This window comes from Hemiscyllium ocellatum, chromosome 31 (assembly GCF_020745735.1).
Source record: "Hemiscyllium ocellatum isolate sHemOce1 chromosome 31, sHemOce1.pat.X.cur, whole genome shotgun sequence".
NCBI classification, from domain to species: domain Eukaryota; kingdom Metazoa; phylum Chordata; class Chondrichthyes; order Orectolobiformes; family Hemiscylliidae; genus Hemiscyllium; species Hemiscyllium ocellatum.
The window spans coordinates 45451704-45474241 of record NC_083431.1 but is presented as its reverse complement, the minus strand read 5'-3'; the positions used below and the strand labels follow the sequence as shown (position 1 = coordinate 45474241).

Here is a 22538-nt window from a genome sequence, read left to right as displayed (position 1 = left end):
TTATGAACAGAAGATGGTGCTGAGCTGAAAGGTTGGAACTGAGGCAAGGTGGGGGGTGGGGGGGGAAGAGAGGAAATGAGGAAACTGGTGAAGTCCACTGTCCTCATGACCTGTCCTACCTGCCAATCTCCCTTCCCACCTACCTGCTCCACCCTCCCCTCTGAACTATCACCTCCATCCCCACCCCCATTCACCTATTGTACTCTTTGCTACCTTCTCCCCAGCCCCACCCACCCCCATTTATTTCTCCACCCTGGAGGCTTCCTGCCTCTATTCCTGATGAAGGGCTTTTGCCCGAAACGCCGATTTTCCTGCTCCTCGGATGCTGCCCGACCTGCTGGGCTTTCCCAGTACCATTCTGATCTAAACTCTGGTTTTCAGCATCTGCAGTCCTCACTTTTGCCTAATATTTGCACCATCCAAATGCTGATCTTTGACAATTTCTAACAAGACAGTATTAGACCCTTGACATTTAATGGCATTACCTATCAACATCCTGGGGGTTACCATTACCAAGGAACCAAACTGGAGTAATCATATAAATACTGCCCATAAAAGCAGTTCAGAAGCTAGGGGTCCTGCAGTGAGTACGCATCTCCAGCCTCCAAACGTCTGTGCACCATCTACATGGAATAAGGTGAAAACGTGATAGAATGCTCCACACCTCCGTGAGGAGGGCAAATGCAACAAAACTCAAACACAGCTTGACACCATCCAAAGCAAAGTCAATGCTGAGTTGTACTTTGTACCGTCTACAAAATGCACTACAGCAATTCACCGAGGCACTTTCTATAATTCCTTTCAAACACACAACCCACAACCATACAAGGATAAGGGCGCAGCAACAAGGGAATATCAGCACCTACAACCACTCCCCATCCTAACTTGGAAACATATCACCATTCCTTTGCTCCTGCTAGTCAAAATTCTGGAAAGCCCTGCCCAACAGCATTGTGAGTATACCTACATCAAATTGACTATGGCAGTTCAAGGAATTCTCAAGGGGTGAGAATGAGGGGTCAAAAAGAAATGCTCGCTCAGCCAGAAAATCCCATGAGCCTCTGAGTACTAAAGAAAAATGTGATGAGGAAAAACCATGGGCTAATTTATTCACAAAATGACGAGTCAGAAATTGAAGTTCTCATGTTTTTGACACTACATAATTTATTTTGCGATACTTTGTCTGAAATGTAACTTTAAATTCTCCAACAGCTACAGGACAAATTGCCAAGGTAGCAAAACAATAATGGTACCACATACAAAGTATGTACAAAGTTTGCTAGCAGAAAATAGTAAATAAAGTACTGTACAAGAGAAAATTTGTTTTAAAAAAGACAAAATCTTTGTTTGTCCAGAATTCAGACAGGATACCAACTGTACCTGTCTTACAAGTTACTGTAACTATAAGCTTTATAATAAAGTACAGGGCACACTTCAGTGCTCTCCAATCCAAGTAACAGAAGTTTTTGACCTCAAAGATTTAAGACAATTAGGTGTTCACATATGAAACATAAAGTTGGCAATACATTGTACACAGAAAGCTTAAGAAATGATTACATGCTGCCTGATCCAAGGAACAGAATACAATAATGCATTAAAAGAAACACAAATAGTTGCATATCAAAGCAGATGAAGTTAAAAGTTTCAGTAAAAAGGCCACAATTGTAGTTAAGCACATAAAAGCTGTACAAGTAAACATCAAAACAGCAAACGTGCAACAATTGGTCTCATTTGATGTGTGCAACAGGGCTGAATTCATAGCCCTCAAAATTTCTATTTTGCAATGTGTACAGTCCAACTGACAGATTTCCATCTCTCCTGAACCCTGACTGAGAAGTATGGATGCTACAGCCAAATTTCCTCCTGGAAATTTGAGATAGAAATTGCTCTTACTAGCCAAATCTCTCCCTTTCAAAAGGGATTATTCATCAGGAATTAAACATTTCAAGACTAAATGCTGGATCAGTTCAAAAAGAACACTTAGCACAAATCAGTGATAGTTTCATTACGGCACAGAAAGGCCATTCAGTCCACGTCAGACTCAACAATAAAATGTCACCAATTTTCATAATCAGCTCATACCCTCTGAAAAAGGCAGCTGATACAGATAGGGTCTGAAATGGGCACATTTTGATTTTTTTTTGTATTCATAATTCAAACTGGCCGCTTTTAAATACTCCAGATTTACTAAAAGCCCATACAAGAAAATATCACCTTTATTCTTGTAACTCATATTTTAAGTGATATCTAATTTTAGATTAGATTAGATTCCCTACAGTGTGGAAACAGGCCCTTTGGCCCAACCAGTCCACACTAACCCTATGAAGAGCAACCCACCCAGACCCATTTCCCTCTGCCTAATGCACCGGGCACTATGGGCAATTTAGCATGGCCAATTCACCTAAGGTGCACATCTTTGAAATGTGGGAGGAAACCGGAGGACCCGGAGGAAACCCACACAGACACAGGAAGAATGTGCAAACTCCATACAGACAGTTGCCCGAAGCTGGGAACCTGAGAGGCAGCAGTGCAAATTTAGCTAATAACTACTGGCACCTCTGATATTAAGACATTTTTTAAAAGACTTCAAATTTTAACTGAATAAAGGGCTAAGCTCTCCAGTGCAGGACAATCCCATGAATACAAATTAAGTAAGCAATGTCCAAATAGCCCACAGCTGGATTTAAATTTACATCAGAAAATATTTCCCCTTTTTTGTCATGAGCAATTGTCCTTTCTGTCAAGGGATATAACAGACAACAGGCCTCCATTTCAATCCACATCAGCGGTGACATTATTTGCTGTGATCAGAACAGTGGACACCCTATGCATCATTATCTGGGGCATCACAGTAGAGGTGATTCATGTCAAGATTTGAATCACTTATTGTTAATAAATAAAATGGAGGCACTATGGCACATCACAATGCAGCATTAGTAAACCTTGCCATGAAATAAGGAGCACAGGCTGGGTCTGCATTCCAGCCAGCTCTTGATACCATTAGCTCAAAGCAGTAATGCTGCAAAGCAGAGATCAAGTAGCAGCCCTATTTCACTATAATTCTCTTCAGACCAGTTGGGAGCAACGTTGGGTATCGTTTACACCTGCAAGAACCCAGAGAAAACAAAAGCTGGTTTTGTTTTCATACTTATAAAAAACACTATTAGCAATTTTGGTGTAGAATAGGGAGGGGAAGAATTTACAGTGATAAGTTTCCATATTCGACAAACAGGCCAAACACTATTCCGTAAGCTCATTTCTGGATCTTCCATTCAGTTTTCCTAGTTATTAAATCCATCACCTAGTCCTTCTGCCAAACTCCTGACCTGCATTCACTTTTGTACTGTTAAAAAACATACAAGCATTCGGGAAAACCTGGCATTGAACAACATTTCTTCATCCATTTCAATCTGGAGTGATAGCTCGGTTTTTACGCCTGTAAGGAATTACACATTAAAAACAAAATCAGCATCCTTTTAGTTCAAATCATACTGCATCAGCAGTTGGTGTAGTATCTGTGTAATCTGAAGCATTTTTGGATAACCTCAGATTTCTAGTTTTACATCTCAATTTGGTAAGTGAGAAAGTTGCATGAGCCTTGGTATATTTTTTCATTAGACAATGCAGCAAGTGCTGTAACCACGAAGATAACTAAAAGCCACAGCTGTAAACCTGGATTCCTGAATAAACACGCGGCCACTTGGCACTTGCAATGAGAGCTTCTGTAGAAGCCCAGATCCCAGGATGGTCGAGGAATTAAATCTTTTATTTTTGTCATTTTCAACTGTTTCAAACCATTTGCAGGACCCGGTCATGACCATCCAGTTGCACTTTCAGTTTATGCAGCTCTTCAATCTCTTGATTGTGGCGCTCTGTTTTATGCCCTACCAGTGAACGGTAAAAGTGTATTGTGAAAATCACAAAAATAAGGCCCACAGGCACCATGATGATAGTGGATGCCAAAGCTGCATTCCACCCAGTGTGTCCATTTCCTGCCTGGACTGGACCAGTTTCCTCATCATTCATCACAGCTTTGTCTACCGGTAGAAACTTGATCCAGCAAAGCAGTACCACCTCCGTGAGAAACAGTAAAATGCCGAGTGCAGTTGAGAAACCCCAAGCTAGCTCGATATAGTAGTGCATGCGCTCATGGGGCGACTCGTTGACAGAATTGAGATTGTGAATGTTGCTGACGGCTTCCACGTTAGGAAGGATGCATGTGCTGATCAGGAGGGCAAAGAGGTGGACAGCAACCAGTACTGTTGTGCAGGCACTGAAAGCAATGAGCAGAAACTTGGGATAGTTGTACTGCATCTCCAGCTGCACTTCAACCATGGCAACCTGCAAAAAAAAACAGAAACCTCATTGAGGATTGTTTGATAGATCCTGGCAATTCCACAGCAATATTAATACAGGTAATTTCACAATGATGAGGTAAAAAACACTCTGGGCAGACTGGGATGTGCAGAAAGAGGTAGCCTCAGAGTTTAAGTATGCTATTTATGTCCTCAATACTGTTACTGCATGCTTCATATGAAGGGCATCAACCAACACAAGTCACCAAGACAAACATAAAAATACACAAATATTTTATCTGGTATAATAATTTTCCACTTCATATCAATGGAAATGCACAACTTTGTATTAAAAAGTGAGGATTTCAAAATGAACCACACAGTAGTAATGAAAAATGAATGAAATTTATTTTGAAAAGGCCAAAACATAACACAATAAGCACAGGCGAACATGCAGAAGTGCAGAATTTTGGACCAACAGGATCATGATGCCCCATAAGATAAACAGGATTCGACATGTGGGATGGTATCCATGTGAATTAACACAGGCTACTGAGGTTGTTTCAGAGTGCTGTTCAACAACCCACAACAGCTCGACAAAAACCTGCAACGACCACAAAGGAAAAGTTGGACATTCCGCGAAACTGTTAGAATGATGGGAGATAGTTCAGATTTGCAGAACCAAATCTGCCAGCCCAGTTATTCTATAAAGATTATCAAGTTACTTCAAACTGCAATATCTCAGCATCATTCTAGTCCTACAGCATTCTATGTGGATAATATTACAGGGTCTGTATTACTTGAGCTCATTGCGTCAGCAAAATTCTGGAGCCAAAAATAAAAGCGCTGAAAAATCAGATTTAATCATCCACATTTTAGTGATATTAAATTGCCTGTCAGAATCCATATGAACAACTGACTGATATCTATTCTTTAAAAGTTCAGAAATCATCCAGAAAATAACAAACATGTAATGGAACCAATCACAATTTGTTATTATGTCAATGAATGAGGTCACCAAAAGGGAAAAGATACAAGAAATCTGTCATTTTTCGAACTGGGACATGGATGTAGGTTCAAGTTCCATAACGCAGAAAGGAATAGAGATGGTGAAGCAAATTTTGACCAGGTGATGAGAGATTCCAACCACCAAATGATTTCAGGTATTTGTTCTCCCCTACGACTCCAGTTTTCACTTCCAGAAACATGAAATGAATTGCCTATTTTTATTCGATATGAGAAACACATTCAGTGCTGTAAAGCTTAAATAGTCAGTAAGTGAAAAGAAAGCTGCCTGGGCCATAATTGAAATAATCCCAATTCAATTTGACTAAAGAATCCCCTCTCAGGTTAGATTTCTCCCCTTGCTACCTGTATAGTTATCGTGATATAACTCCCAATACCAATTCTCCTGATAATTAGTGGAACAGACCACAACTATTAAACAAACAGTCCATCCCTTTTCTACCCCACAAAGTAGCACAACAAGCTAGGTCTGTGTATTGCAGCATCGATAGGATTCTTCTTACAGACAGAAAGAGCAAATGAGCATTAATGGACTGGAGACTGGGAAGTGCTGCACCCCAGAGATCAAGACTAGGCCCATTTTAGTTTACAGCATGAACAGACGCATGCACTCACCCACCATCCACTCCTTCCAATAACACAAAGTGGTAGCAGCAGTGAACATCATCTACAACATGAACACAGCAATTCACCAAGGTTCCTTCAACAGTATATTCAGAACCCACAAACTCTACTGATGACAGAAGAGTAAGGACATTAAGTTCCCATCCAAAACAAACAACATTCTGACTTTGAATTATAATACTATTCCTTCACCGGTCAAAAATCTGGAAATCCCACATCTAACAGCTGTGGGTGTGTATCTACGACATTTGGTGGGCAATTGTTCAAAGCAGCAATCAACTCACCACTACCTTCTCAAGGGCATTGGTAGGTAAGTGAGGCAGTTTGCAAGCAGCAAGGAATACTGAGAAACTTCAAAAGGCTTTGACAAGTTAACACAATAGGTAAAAGGGCAGAAAATTAAGCTGGAAAAGAGAGAGGTAATTCACAATACTGTTTTCAGTTTGAGTGTATATGAATGAACAAACACCTAGGGGATCCAAATACATAATTTCCTGACAATTGAGACAGGTAGATAAAGCAAAATATTTATGAAATACATTGTTTAGGTCATAATTCCACCCACATCCACAATTTGGAACAACCCATGCTAGAACGGGCTTTAAATTAGGAGGGCAAAAAGGGGATGAGATAGTTTTATTTTAAAAAATTAGAGTTAATGAGATCCAAAGGGCTTTTACAAATACGTTAAGGACAAAAGGGTAACAAGGGACAGAATAGGCCCCCTCAAAAATCAGCACTGCAGCCTTTGGATGGAGCCGCAGGAGATGGGGCAGATACTAAACGAACATTTTGCATCAGTGTTTACTGTAGAAAAGGTCATGGAAGATATAGAATGTGGGGAAATATATGGTGACATCTTGAAAAATGCCCATACTATAGAGGAGGAAGTGCTGGATGTCTTGAAAAGCATAAAAATTGATAAATCCCCAGGACCTGATCAGGTGTACCCTAGAACACTGTGGGAAGCTAGGGACGTGATTGTTGCGCCCCTTGCTGCGATATTTGCATCATTGACAGTCACAGGTGAGGTGCCAGAAGACTGGAGGTTGGCTAACCTGATGCCACCGTTTAAAGAAGGTGTTAAGGACAAGCCAAGGAACTATAGACCAGTGAGCCTGATGTTGGTGTTGGGCATGTTGCTGGAGTGAATCCTGAGGGACAGAATTCATGGGTATTTGGAAAGGCAAGAACTGATTAGGGATAGTTAACATGGCTTTGTGCATGGGAAATCATGTCTCACAAACTTGATCGAGTTTTCTAAAGAAGGAACAAAGAGGTTTGATAAGGACAGAGAGGTAGACGTGATCTATATGGACTTCAGTAAGGCATTCAACAAGGTTTCTCATGGGAGACTGGTTAGCAAGGTTAGATCTCATGGAATCCTGGGAGAAATAGCCATTTGGATACACAACTGGCTCAAAGGTAGAAGACAGAGAGTGATGGTGGAGGGTTGCTTTTCAGACTGGAGGCCCTGTGTCCTGTGGTGTGCGAGAAGGATCGGTGCTGGGTCCACTACTTTTCGTCCTTTACATTAATGATTTGGATGTGAACATAAGGAATATAGTTAATAAGTTTGCAGATAACACCAAAATTGGAGGTGTAAGTGGTCAATGAAGAAGATTACCTCAGAGTACAATGGGATCCTTATCAAATGGGCAAATAAGATGAGAAATGGCAGATGGAGTTTTATTCAGATAAATGCGAGGTGCTACATTTTGGAAAAGCAATCTTAGCAGGACTTATACATTTAGTGGTAAGGTCCTAAGGAGTGTTGCTGAACAAAGAGACCTTGGGGTTCAGTTTCATTGCTCCTTGAAAATAATGTCACAGACAGATAGGATAGTGAAGTAGTTGTTTGGTATGGTTTCTTTTATTGGTCAGAACATGGAGTACAGGAATTGGGTGGTTATGTTGCAGCTGTATAAGGTGTTGATTAGGCTACTTTTGAAATAGTGTGTGCAATTCTGGTCTCCTTCCTATTAGAAGGATGCAGAGAAACCTGAAAGGGTTCAGAAAAGATTTACAAGGACGTTGCCAGGGTTGGAGGGTTTGAGCTATAGGGAGAGGCTGTGTGATATCAAAGAGTTAATTTGCTCTGCTGACCTGTAAGACATTGAATGCCCTGGGGGTAGGGTGGTGTGTCTTTGTCTTACCGGTGGAATGTGGGAGGTCTGTATTCACATCCCTTGCCATTCAGGGGTGATTTACATTTTTCATCCCCTATTCAGAAATCAGTAAGAACATTCCAGTTGGAATTTGACTACTCCTCCATAGTTACAAAAAAGCTATTTGCAACAGATTTGACCATTAAGGTTGATTTGCATTACACTGTTTCTGGGGGATGAGGTGATCACTGCTTTGTGTCTTGAGTGGCAGATGACTGTGAGGGAGTGACTGGGGGTTGTCTTGTGGGCATTGCTAACTGTGATGTGGAGATTTTCTATAAAGGAAGGACCGTTTCCTTTGTTCAGAGAGAGCTTTTGCAACAAACCATAGGCCTTGTAAGGGGCGGGGAAAACTGTCTCAGCTCCAGGAAAGTATGCAGAACCTGCTCCTGCTGCAGACGATGGGGGTCGAAGTCACGGAGGACCTCAAGGAGGTGAAGGGCCAGCAAGCCTCGCTCTTTGCCTCGGAGGCCTCCAAGATAATCTTCCAGTCCAAGGTCCGCTCGGTGGAGCGGGACGAAACGTGCTCACGTTTCTTTTTCCAGAAGGTGCACAAAGAGAGCTCTGTGCTCAGCAGCCTGAAGGAAGAAGACGGCTCGATAACGTCATCTCAGGCTGACGTCATGAGAATCAGTAAATCCTTCTATGCCAGTCTGTATGACGCAAAGCCGACCGACAGCACGGCCTCCCAGTTGTTCCTGTCCTCTACCTCGGAGGTCTTAGACGACAGAACATGCGAGAGGCTGGACCAGCCGCTATCTCTGGACGAGCTGACCAAGGCCCTCGAGTCCTTCGAAAAGAATAAAACTCCCGGAAGCGACGGCTTACCGGCTGAGCTCTATTCCGCTTTGTGGGACTTGATTGGCCAGGACCTGCCGGAGGTGTATGTCAGTATGCTTCGGGCACGTACCATGAGTGAATCCATGAGGAAAGGCATCATCACCCTCATCTACAAGCGGAAAGGGGAGAGGGAGGAACTCAAAAATTGGAGACCAATCTCACTGTTGAATGCGGATTACAAAATTCTGTCAAAGGTAATCGCCAACCGTCAGGTCTGCTCTGGGGTCGGTGATTCACCCTGACCAAACCTGTGCTGTGCCGGGCAGGAAGGTTGCTGAGAGTCTCGCACTCCTCAGGGATACGATCGCCTACGTGCAGGACAGAGGGTTGGACGCCTGCCTGATCAGCCTGGACCAGGAGAAAGCCTTTGACAGGATATCACACAGGTATGTGAGAGATGTTCTTTCCAAAATGGGCTTTGGGGAGGGAATCTGCAATTGGATCAGACTGCTCTACACCAACATTGTCAGTGCAGTCTCAATCAATGGGTGGGAATCAGATAGCTTCCCAGTCAGATCTGGAGTCAGGCAGGGCTGCCCTCTCTCTCGTGCCTTGTTTGTGTGCTGCATAGAGCAATTTGCCGAGTCCATCAGGAAGGATGCGAGCCTGAGAGGGGTGACTATTCCTGGCAGTTGGGGCCTTTAGGTTAAGGCCTCCCTGTACATGGACAACGTCACCGTTTTCTGCACGGATCCGCTGTCTGTGCGCAGACTCATGTGCATATGTGACCAGTTCGAACGGGCCTCGGGGGCCAAGGTAAACCGAGGCCATGCTCTTCGGGAACTGGGCCAACTAATCCTCGATACCCTTCACTGTCAGGACCGATCACCTGAAGGTGCTGGGTATTTGGTTCGGGGGGGCTGGGGCGTGCGCCAAGTCTTGGGAGGAGCATTTCAGCAAAGTGAGACAGAAACTGGACAGAAACTACGGTGGCTCTCCATCGCGGGAAAAAACCTGGTCATCAGGCGTGAGGCACTGTCATTGCTATTATACGTGGCACAGGTCTGGCTTATTCCCAGAACCTGTGTCGCTGCAGTCACCCGGACCATCTTCCAGTTTATATGGAGATCAAAGATGGACCGGGTCCGAAGGGACTCACTGTACAAAGATCTGGGCAACGAGGGGAAAAATACACCCAATGCCACCCTCACCCTGATGGCCACCTTTGTGTGTGGCTGCATCAAGCTGTGCGTGGATCCCCGGTACGCAAACACCAAGTGTCACTACGTACTGAGGTTCTACCTGTCCCCGGTGTTGCGAAGGATGGGCCTGGCCTCGCTTCCGCAGAACGCTCCGAGTAGTTGGACCATTCCGTATCACCTGTCCTTCGTGGAGAAGCCTATGAAGAAAAACACCTTTGACCACAAGTCCATGAGGAGGTGGTCAGCGCGTAGTGTCCTTGAGACCCTTCAGGAAAAGGAGAGGGCAGATCCTATCGAGCAGTTCCCTGAGCAGACTGTCAAAGCCATTTGGCAGAATGCCTCATTGCCAGAACTTTCTAACAAGCACCAAGACATGGCTTGGCTGGTGGTGAGAAGGGCTCTGCCTGTGAGATCCTTTATGCATGCCCGGATTCTCAGCCGCACCGCACACTGCCCTCGAAGCGGCTGCGGGGCAGACGAGACTGTCACACACCTCCTTCTGGAATGTGACTATGCAGAGGAAGTCTGGAGAGGAATGCAGTGGTGTTTGTCGAGGTTCGCCCCGAGCAGCGCGTGATGCGGGACTCCGTGCTCTATGGTCTGTTCCCTGGGATGCACACCGAGATGAACATCAACTGCGCCTGGAGGATCATCAACTCAGTGAAGGACGCTCTCTGGGCGGTCCGAAACCTGTTGATCTTCCAGTTGAAAGAGTTGACCCCGACTGAGTGTTGCAGACTGGCACATTCCAAGGTCCAGGACTACATGTTGAGGGACACGCTGAAGCTTGGGGCAGCTGCCACCAAGGCGCGGTGGGGAAAGACCACCGAGTAACATCTGTCTGCCTAAGAAGAACAGGGGGCCCACGTAGTCATTTGGGCTCTGCTGGCACCTCAGCTCAAATCATACCGACCTGTAAATAGGAATGATTACTCTGTTTCGGTATGCAAAGAAATGGAATGTTTACTTATGTACGGCATGTCCAGTTGTATAGATCAAAGTATTTCTGAATAAAGTATATTTTTGAAATTAAAAAAAGTGTGTTGAAAGGTTCCTCCAGAGACCCCTGGACACAACACGCAAACATGGCGAAGAATGTTCAGGGTTTCTCCAAAGCTTGCAATGTACCGTGCTTAATAAAACTTGGTTGTTCACAGAAGTTGGCATGTTGCAGTTGCATCAAGTGCATAAGAATCTCAGGAAAAAAAAACTTAACAGCTGAATAGGCTAGGGTTATTTTCTCTGGAGTGTCGGAGGCTGAGGAGTGATGTTTTAGTGGTTTATAAGGTCACAAGGGGTATGGATAGGATAAATAGAGAAAACCTTTTCCATAGAATAGAGGCATCCAGAACTAGAGGGCATAGGTTTAGGGTGAGAGGGGTAAGATATAAAAGGAACCTAAGGGGCAACTTTTTCATGCAGAGGGTTGTGCATATATGGAATGAACTGCCAGAGGAAGTGGTGGAGGCTGGTACAATTTAACATTTAAAAGGCATCTTGATGGATATATGAATAGGGTTTAGTGCCAATTGCTGGCAAATGGGACTACATTATGTTGGGATAACTTGTTGACATGGATGAATTGGACCGAAGGATCTGTTTCCGTGCTGTACATCTCTTTGGCACTCCAACCAGAACTCTATCAACAAATACATTGACTTGGATCCCATTTACCAACACCTGAGAAAAAGAACAGGAAACAACATCACCAACACAAGGAGACCTAAACACACTAAACATTGAGTCATACCATCAGTGCTTCACCAGAGGGTCACTGATTATTTTACCTAGTATGGTGACAAAACGTCTGAAAACGAACCTTCCAGCGCAGTGAGCAAACTTACATCCAGAATCTCAACTTGAGCTACAAGTCTTCTCAAACTCGCTAATCTCCAAGACTCTATAAGCCAAGGGTGGGAAACAGTTATGCATGAATAACCAAATGAGATACTGGGATTAATTTCACTGGCCAAGAGAAAACCTATGGAGAGATGCAACTGCAGCTTTTGAAATTGTTCAAGGATCTTCATAGAGTGCTTAAAAACAAATTAATTTTTCAGATTGAGCAGCGAATGGCAAGCAATTATCAAATTAAAACTGTAAGGAAGTTAGGATTGTTTTTATGCAGAAGGTTGATGTACAGAATACTTTGTTACAGTGTCATTGGTGTAAACATTTGGACTCTAGTCACAAACATTTAAAGGAGTCGTATTTGGGCAAATTTAATGCCCATCCCCAAAGGTGAGCTTGGAGGTGGAGATGGGAGATCGCACCTCCTTCACACTTTTGCTTTTATACCTTGTTTATGCTTTCTTCGTCTTGCTTTGCTTCACATGCAAGTAAACATAATACAACCTTTGATCTGAATCTTCATGTTAACTCACACAGTGTATGTTCCATGATCAAAACTGACTGGCATTGTGGGCATTCTGAGAATTTACTACATTGAAGATTGATTATCCAACTCATGGTACACTAGCCAGTAATACACAAAAAAGAAACATGTTTAATTCATAGAAGTCTGGGGTGTTTTTACATAACCATTCCAACAAACTATTTTTGGTGATAAACTTGGCTAACAGTTCTGTATTTTAATCAACCCGCTATGCTTTTCCAATACTTCCTATTTGAAATGATATCACTGGTGTCATTGAAAATGAAAGACTGAACAAGGATACTGCGCATAAACCTTTATTGCAAACCTCACACTCATTCATAGTAACCTCACCTCTGGACAAGGAATGTCACATCCTTCTTGGACTACAAGCTCAACTAGGTGGAAACACAATCTGGGCACATACAATTTTTTTAAACGCTTGATGAGTTTGAGATCATTCGAAATTCAAAATGTCAGTATGTAAAATTGTCAAACAATTAACAGGAAACCTGCAGCAGAGATACCATGGAAAAATACAGATTCACATGAAAAGCTGCTGTTTCAAAATGGAATTTGCTGTTGGTGAAACAAATTTGCTTTAAGAACTAAGAAAAAACAGATTAATAATTTTAAAGATCAGTACAATGTTTGATTAAACAGTCATAGTGACATAGCTGCTGGAATAGAGTAATTTTAATTTTTTATCCATTATCCTGAACAGGTTTATAATCTAGTGTAGCCCAGAAGTATTTATTTTTGCCTTTTAAACAAGATATTCACTGTATTCTCAAGCAGATATAAGGCACTATTTCAGGAAAACGGAGGAATTTTTTGGTAGCCAAAATCCATTCCTCAGCCAACAATGCTATAGATTAACTGCTTTTATAAATGAATCTCTCTTTGGGCAAACTGACTGCTATATCATCTACACCAGTGACTACTTTACAACCAGTGAAGTACTTTTGTAAAGTTCTTCAGGGCATCCTGGATCTGTGAAAAATGCTAAACAAACGCAAGCTCTTCCGTTAAATTTTATAAAAGCATCTTTGTCAAGATTCATGTATTTTTGAACAACCAATTGCATTTGCATTGGACTTTTAACATAATAAAAGCACGCCAAGATATTAAAAATAAAAACAAAATCTACGTCAGAACTAAACAGTATCATGAAAAACTTTATTCAAGAGCTAGATCTAAAGTGACTGCTTAAAAGAGTAAAAGAGCAGATTATGAGCAAGGAAATTCCAGAACTTGCATTGCAGCTAAATATCTGATTGCCAATTGTGGATCAATTAATAACTGGGGATGTTCAAGTGGCCAGAATCAGTATAATGGAGAGACTATAAAGATGGAAGCGACTGGAGATTGAGTGTTTGATTGTTCCTGCAAATGTACATATGTCAGTAAATAGAAGGGTGATGGGTAAATGAGACTAGTGGGCAGGAAGTGGGTGGCAGAGTTGCACATGAGCTCAAGTTTAGATAGGGTGGGAGATAGTAGGCAATCCACAACAAAATTAGAATGCAGAATTAACGATTTGTTTAACCCTGTATTTGGAAGACAACTATAAATACCAATTTTACTTTATTCAAATAACCTTTAGTTTTATAATAAGCATTTTTTAAAACCACCATACACCGCACAGTCCCCAAAATGAGGAAACGTTTTACACAATATAGTCAGGACAGAAGCACTGCAAATGGAAATAACCCCCTGATAAACTGTTAAACCACGGATCCTTTTCATATCTGCAATTCAGGAGAAAAATGAACTTTTTTGTCCACAAGGATGTCACCTTATTTTTTTTCAGCATATGTTGAAAATTAACAAATGTTTGTGTCAATTTAATAAAGGAAAGGGCATCTAAGTTGAGAAAAAAAATTCACAGGTAGTGATTATCTGGATTATCTGCTAGCAAAAATGAGCTTTAAAAGCTGGTATCTGGCAAATACAGGAGATGACTTTGTAGCACAGACCTGAGGTTAAGAGAAATGATACAGCGCAGTACAGGCCCTTCGGCCCTCGATGTTGCGCCGATCCAAGCCCACCTAACCTACACTAGCCCACTTTCCTCCATATGCTTATCCAATGCCCGTTTAAATGCCCATAAAGAGGGAGAGTCCACCACTGCTACTGGCAGGGCATTCCATGAACTCACGACTCGCTGAGTAAAGAATCTACCCCTAACATCTGTCCTATACCTACCATCCCTTAATTTAAAGCTATGTCCCCTCGTAATATCTGACTCCATACGTGGAAAAAGGTTCTCATGGTCAACCCTATCTAAACCCCTAATCATCTTGTACACCTCTATCAAGTCACCCTTAAACCTTCTTTTCTCCAATGAAAACAGCCCCAAGTGCCTCAGCCTTTCCTCAATCGATCTTCCTACCATACCAGGCAACATCCTGGTAAACCTCCTCTGCACCCGTCCCAGTGCCTCCACATCCTTCCTATAGTATGGCGACCAAAACTGCACACAATACTCCAGATGCGGCCGCACCAGAGTCTTATACAACTGCAACATGACCTCAGGACTCCGGAACTCAATTCCTCTACCAATTAAAGCCAGTACGCCATATGCCTTCTTCACAGCACTATTTACCTGGGTGGCAACTTTCAGAGATCTGTGTACATGGACACCAAGATCCCTCTGCTCATCCACACTACCAAGTATCCGACCATTAGCCCAGAACTCCATCTTCTTGCTACTCTTACCAAAGTGAATCACTTCACACTTAGCTACATTGAACTCTATTTGCCACCTTTCTGCCCAGTTCTGCAGCTTATCTATCCCGCTGTGACCTGCCACATCCTTCCTCACTGTCAACAATTCCACCGACTTTCGTATCATCCGCAAACTTGCTCACCCAACCTTCTAGCCCCTCCTCCAGGTCATTTATAAAAATGACAAACAGCCATGATCCCAAAACAGATGCTTGCGGAACACCGCTGGTAACTGCACTCCAAGATGAACCTTTACCATCAACTACTACCCTCTGTCTTCTTCCAGCCAGCCAATTCCTAATCCAAACCTCCAAATCCCCCTCAATGCCATACCTCCGTATTTTTTGCAGTAGCCTACCATGGGGAACCTTATCAAACGCCTTACTAAAATCCATATACACCACATCTATCGCTTTACCCTCGTCCACCTCCTTAGTCACCTTCTCAAAGAACTCAATAAAGTTTGTGAGGCACGACCTGCCCTTCACAAAACCATGCTGACTATCCTTGATCACATTATTCCTATTCAGATGTTCATAAATCCTATCCCTTACAATTCTCTCTAAGACTTTGCTCACAACAGAGGTAAGACTCACCGGCCTATAGTTACTAAGGTTATCTCTACTCCCCTTCTTGAACAAGGGAACCACATTTGCTATCCTCCAGTCTTCTGGCACTATTCCTGTAGACAACGAGGACATAAAAATCAAGGCCAATGGCTCTGCAATCTCCTCCCTTGCTTCCCAGAGAATCCTAGGATAAATGCAATCAGGCCCAGGAGACTTATCTACATTCACCCTTTTCAGAATTTCCAACTCCTCTTCCCTACATATCTCAAAGCCATCCATTCTAATTAATTGTGACTCAATATTCACATCGGCAACAATGTCCTGTTCCTGAGTGAATACTGACGAAAAGTATTCATTCAGTGTCTTCCCAATTTCTTCAGCCTCCACACGCAACTTCCCACTACTATCCTTGACGGGACCTATTCCTACCCTAGTCATCCTTTTATTCCTGACATACCTATAGAAAGCCTTTGGGTTTTCCCTAATCCTACCAACCAAGGACTTTTCATGTCCCCTCCTTGCTGCTCTTAGCTCTCTCTTTAGATCCTTCCTGGCTACCTTATAACTCTCAATCGCCCCAATTGAACCTTCACGCTTCATCTTTACATAGGCCGCCCTCTTCCCTTTAACAAGGGATTCCAATTCCTTATTAAACCACGGCTCCCTCACACGACTCTTTCCTCCCTGCCTGACAGGTACATACTTATCAAGGACACTCAGTAGTTGCTCCTTGAACAAGCTCCACATATCGATTGCTCCCTTCCCTTGAAGCCTACTTTTCCAAGCCACGCATCCTAAATCATGCCTCACCGCATCATAATTTCCCTGCCCCCAGCTATAACTCTTGCCCTGTAGTGCACACTTATCCCTCTCCATCACTAGAGTAAAAGTCACCGAATTGTGGTCACTGTCCCCAAAGTGCTCACCTACCTCCAATTCTAACACCTGGCCTGGTTCATTACCCAGAATCAAATCCAGTATGGCCTCACCTCTTGTTGGCCTGTCTACATATTGTGTCAGGAAACCCTCCTGCACACATCGGACAAACACCGACCCATCTAACGTACTCGAGCTATAGCTTTCCCAGTCAATATCTGGAAAGTTAAAGTCCCCCATAACAACCACCCTATTACTTTCACTCTTCTCCTGAATCATCCTCGCAATCCTTTCTTCTACGTCTCTAGGACTATTAGGAGGCCTGTAGAAAACTCCTAACAGGATGACTTCACCTTTCCTATTTCTAAGCTCAGCCCAAACTACCTCAGACGGCGAATCTTCCTCCATCGTCCTTTCCACTGCTGTAATACTATCTTTGACAAGCAATGCCACACCTCCCCCTCTCTTACCCCCACCTCTGACCCTACTAAAACATTTAAACCCTGGAACCTGCAACAACCAATCTTGTCCCTGTTCTACCCATGTCTCCGTAATAGCCACAACATCGAACTCCCAAATACCAACCCATGCTGCAAGTTCACCTACCTTATTTCGTATATTTCTCGCATTGAAGTATACACACTTCAAGCCACCTTCCTGTTTACAGGCACCCTCCTTCAAAGATTGATGCCTGGTTCCTAACCTCCCTACACTCCAGGTCCTGCACCCTAAAACTACAGTCTAGGTTCCCATGCCCCTGCAGAGTTAGTTTAAACACCCCCAAAGAGCACTAGCAAACCTCCCCCCAAGGATACTGGTGCCCCTCAGGTTCAGGTGTAGACCATCCTGTTTATAGAGGTCCCACCTTCCCCAGAAAGAACCCCAGTTATCCAGAAACTGGAATCCCTCCCTCCTGCACCATCCCTGTAGCCACGCATTTAACTGTTCTCTCTCCCTATTCCTCGACTCTCTATCATGTGACACGGGTAACAAACCAGAGACAACAACTCTGTTTGTTCTAACTCTGAGCTTCCAACCTAGCTCCCTGAAAGCCTGCCTAACATCCTCATCCCTCTTCCTACCTATGTCGTTGGTGCCAATGTGGACCATGACTTCGGGCTGCTCCCCCTCCCCCTTAAGGAACCGGAAAATACGATCAGAGATATCACGTACCCTTGCACCTGGGAGGCAACATACCAAACGTGAGTCTCTCTCGCCCCCACAAAACCGCCTATCTGTGTCCCTAACTATCAAGTCTCCTATAACTATTGCTCTGCTCTTCTCCACCCTTCCCTTCTGAGCAACGGGGATAAGCTCCGTGCCAGAGGCCTGAACCCCATTGCTTACCCCTGGTAAGTCGTCCCCCCCATAAGTATCCAAAACGGTACACATGTTCTTGAGGGGAATGGCCGCAGGGGGTCTCTGCACTGGCTGCTTCCTCCCAGTCCCCCTCACTATCACCCATCTGTCTGCAATCTTTGGAGTTACTACTTCCCTAAAGCTCCGATCTATGACCCCCTCTGCCTCCCGAATGATGCTAAGTTCATCCAACTCCAGCTCCAGTTCCAGTTCCCTAACACGGTCTTGGAGGAGCTGGAGATGGGTGCACTTCCTGCAAGTATAATCAGCAGGGACGATCATGGCATCCCTCACCTCAAACATGTTGCAAGAGGAACATTGCACTGCCTTCACTGCCATCCCTCTAAAAGTAACCTTTAAAAAAACTAGGTCTAAACACAAGAATAAGCAAAATGCAGCACTTACCTTCTTACCACAACGGGTCTTATTATTAGGTGAGAGGAGGAGGGCGGGTGGGAGGCTCTACCTCTGTAGTGCCTCAGGTTCCTCTCCTGCGCGCCTTTATAGGAAAACAACTTACCCAGGTAAGCTTGCGCTACACCAGCTTCCGGGTCCGCTCCGTGCTTTTTTTTAAAAAAAAACATACAGTAGAAGTTGGTGAAATTTTGGGCTCACTGCAAATGCAGGGAGAATTAAAAAGATGTGGAATAGCAAAGTTGGAGCTTAAGAAGGGCTGAATGAAGCTCAAAAGGACAAGTAGCATGGTGATGCCAGTCACAATGAGCAGAAAGGTTCCTTTTCATTTAGAGAAATGGCATCAGTCAGTAGGATCCCAGGCCTGCACTCATTTATAAAATGAGTGTAAGTGGATTTTCTCTCTTCCAATCAAAAACTGGGCACTTCAACAGAAAGTATACCAAAAACAAACATGACTAATTATGGGTAATTAACCTTTTCAATGAAAGAAGTGAAATTTTCTTTAGTTACAGCTAAAACTAAAAATGGGGCAAACAATACATCAGGCATCACCTGCGGGAGAAAAAGAGGGATAACTTATCAGGTACGTGCTTCAAATTTCAGGTTTCCAATTCCTGCTTTCATTTTCAGTATCTTCAAAATTTTGCATTTTGCTGGTTTGCAGATGCAGCAGATAATTAAGGTGGCAAATGGAATACTGTCATTTATCACTAGAGGGTTGGAGTTTAAAAATAAGGAGGCTATGCTGCAGCTGTCTAGGGTGCCGGTGAAGCCATACCTGGAGTACTGTGTACAATCATGGTCTCCTTACTTGAAAAAGGATGTACTGGTACTGGAGGGGGTGCAGAGGAGGTTCACTAAGTTGATTCCAGAGTTCAGAAGGTGGGCTTATTAGGAGAGATTGAATAGAATGGGACTACACACATTGGAATTTAGAAGAATGAGTTTTGGTTGTGGGTGGGGGGGTTTGTCATAAAACCATATAAAATTATGACAGGAGCAGATAAGGTAGAAGCAGGGAGGCTGTTTCCACTGGCAGGTGAAACTGGAACTAGGGGACATAGCCTCAAAATATGGGGAAGCACATTTAGGACTGACTTGAGAAGGAACTTCTTCACCAAAAGGGCTGTGAATCTGTGGATCCCCGCCCTCTGAAGCAGTTGAGGCTACCTCGTTGAATATTTTTAAGGCAAAAATAGATAGATTTTTGAACAGTAAAGGAATTAAGGGTTATGGCGAATGGGCAGGTAAGTGGAACTGAATCCATGAAAAGCTCAGTCATGATCTTATTGAATGGCCAAGCAGGCTTGATGGGCCAGACGGCCTAATCCTGTTCCTATTCCTTACATCCTTGTTCCATTACACCCAACCAGTACAGGGTAAAGAAAGCATTACGGTTAAGTAGTAAATTTGTTAGAAGTCTGACAGCAAGATCCTTCCACTTCTTCCTGTAAATTTTTCTGTGATGGAATGCTTTATTACCTATAAATACAAGATATTGTTATATACAGCAAACCAGTGACAGACTGCCTTGTACGCAGCCATACAGATTCATGGAGATGATAATGCCCCATTCCATGCTCAATAAAGTCCTCACCCAGAGCAATATTTAATGCACATTTCCCTTGCCTGTGGAATTATCTCAAGGAATCAGTACTTAGTGGTCTATTTCTTGACAGGAGTTTGATACAGTTAAGACTTCACCAGAAACATTTAATGTGTGGCCTGCCCAGTGCTACCACAACACGATTTCTTTAAGTATTTGTGTTTGTCAGGAAGCACTATCGTTAATTGTCTCTAGCTGCACCATAATCAGAAAATCAGACAGCACAGAAGAACAGTTGATACATCACATCCGTGCCAGGTCTTTAGAACAGCTAAATAATTAACTCCAAGCGGCCTGCTTTTCCTGGTAACATTTAGATCCCAATCTCTATTGGAAATAATTATAATATCTGATATCATCACCCTCCAAGGCATTGCATTCTAGATCATAACCGCTGCATAAGTTTTTTTTCCACATGTCCCATATGGATCTTTTGCTATTAAAGCAAGCATTATCTATAACAGAAACTGAAAATGTTAGAAAAATTCAGCAAGTTTGACAGCACTGAGGCAAATATGGCATATCTTCACAACCGAAAGGGTTTGGAAAATGGTGGTTTTTATGCTGTTGACAGAAGGGGAAGAGAAGCAAGTGGACCAGATTGCAAATAAAACAGATTGCAAAAGGCAAAAGATATGTTAGCAGTAAGGATCGATGAGGATGTAAAATAGATGTTAATGATAGGTGTGAAAAGGAGCAAAACCAAAACAACACTGTTAAATTCCATATTGAGTCCTACAGTCCTGAAGGCTGTAAAGTGCCCAAGTGGAAAATGAGGTTTGTTTCTCCAGCTTGTACTGAGCTTTGCTGGAATAATGCAGCAGGCCTAACATAGAACAGTGCCGCATAGGAACATGCTCTTCAACCCACCAGGCCTGTGCCAACCAAGATGCTATTCTAACCTAATCCCACCTGCCTGAATATGGTCCATCACCCTCTACTCTCTGTTCATGTGTCTGTCTAAATGCCTCTTAAACATTGTCATCAAATCTGCTTCCACACTGAGATGTTAGCATAGGAGCAAGATGGTCTGTTGAAATGTAAAGCAACTATAAGGTTAAGGTCATTCTATTAGACAGAAAAGAGATGTTCTGCAAACAGGTCACTCAATTTACTTTTGGTCTTGCCAAAGCAAAGGAGACTGCATTGCAAGCAGCAAACACAATAGATGAGATTGATAAGAGTATAAATAAATTGCTGTTTTATGTGGAATGTGTGGTTGGGGCCTTGGACAAAGATGGGGAAAGTGTAAGTGTTACACCTTCTGCAATCACACTGAGAGGAAAGGGTCTAAAGAAGTATTAGCGCTGATAGAGGAGTAAACAGGGTATGCTGGAATGAATAGTCTCAGTGGAATGTAGAGGAAGATGAAGAAAGTAGAGGTGGTTGTATCTTGCTGGAGGTGGCAGAAATGTTAGAGCATGATTCTTTGCTTGTGGAGGCTTGTATGTATGAAATGAGGACAAGGGGAATCCTATCTCTGTTCTATGAGAGAGTAAGGGGTGAAGGCAGAAGTGTAGGAAATGAGAGATGGGGAAAAACATTGTCAAGTGAGGAAAGACGGGGGCAGAGGCAGTGAAAGGTAGTATCATTGAATCAGATGTGACAGTTATTGGGAAGATGGAATGGAATCCCTAGAGAAAACAGGGGATGAGGAGGTGTAGTCAAAGTAACTGTGAAAGTCAGTAGATCTGTAGTGGACACCAGCGAGCTGCTTATCCTCATAAAATGAAAACAGGAAGTCAGGAAAGGGTGAAGCCAAAAGCTGGACCTGTGAAGATGAGGAGGATGGGAACTAGAAGCAAAAAGTGATTAATTTTTCCAATCCAAATGACAGCAGAAAGTAGTAGCACCGGAGAGGGTGTTGTGTTTTGTGTGCTCACTGAACATGGGGCGATAAAGAGTCAAAGTAGAAAAAATAAGTGCAGTGGAGAAGTAACAAGCTGAAATGATGGGTAGTCTAGGGTAGCCATCTGTGAATTTTGTGAAGAATGTAGAAGCAAGATGCGCAGGGTTGGGCGACAGTAAGATGGCAAACTGTGGAGAGGATATCTCGAGAGACGATCCTGGAAATAACAGCTTGATGTCCAATAGTGATGTTTTGGTCTGGGAGAAATAGGAGGAAATATCTGAAATTGAGGATTAGCCTCTGCAAGGCAGATGCTGCGACGCCAAACAACAGAACCACCATTACCTGCAGTTTTGATAAAGTCAGGGTGAGACCTAAGAGAATGCAGTACAGAATGTTCAGAGGGAGACAGGTTAGAGTGTGTGAGAAAGAAATCAAGGTTGCTAATCAACAGAAGCAAACCAAAAGCTTGTAATTACCCCTTTCACTTAAACTGCATTTGTTTTTTTCAAAACTTATTTTGAACTAAATGAAGAAAGAATGTATCCAAGGTAAGGGGAAGCAGTGACTTAGTTGTAAATGATAATGTCATATATAACAGTAATGTCACTAGTCACCCAGAATCCCAGACTAACATTCATACAGTTGGAAGATGGCAAAATA

At 43.1% G+C, this 22538-nt stretch overlaps 1 protein-coding gene across 1 annotated transcript in view; it reads right to left on the bottom strand.

Moving 5' to 3' along the window:
* Positions 1–1161: 1161 nt before the first annotated feature.
* orai2 (ORAI calcium release-activated calcium modulator 2) overlaps positions 1162–22538 on the bottom strand; it is a 55485-nt gene continuing 34108 nt past the window's right edge. Inside the window, exon 2 of the mRNA XM_060847887.1 lies at positions 1162–4341. Coding sequence (XP_060703870.1) covers positions 3790–4341 — 552 coding nt within the window. The 3' untranslated portion in view covers positions 1162–3789. The remainder of the gene's footprint in view (positions 4342–22538) is intronic.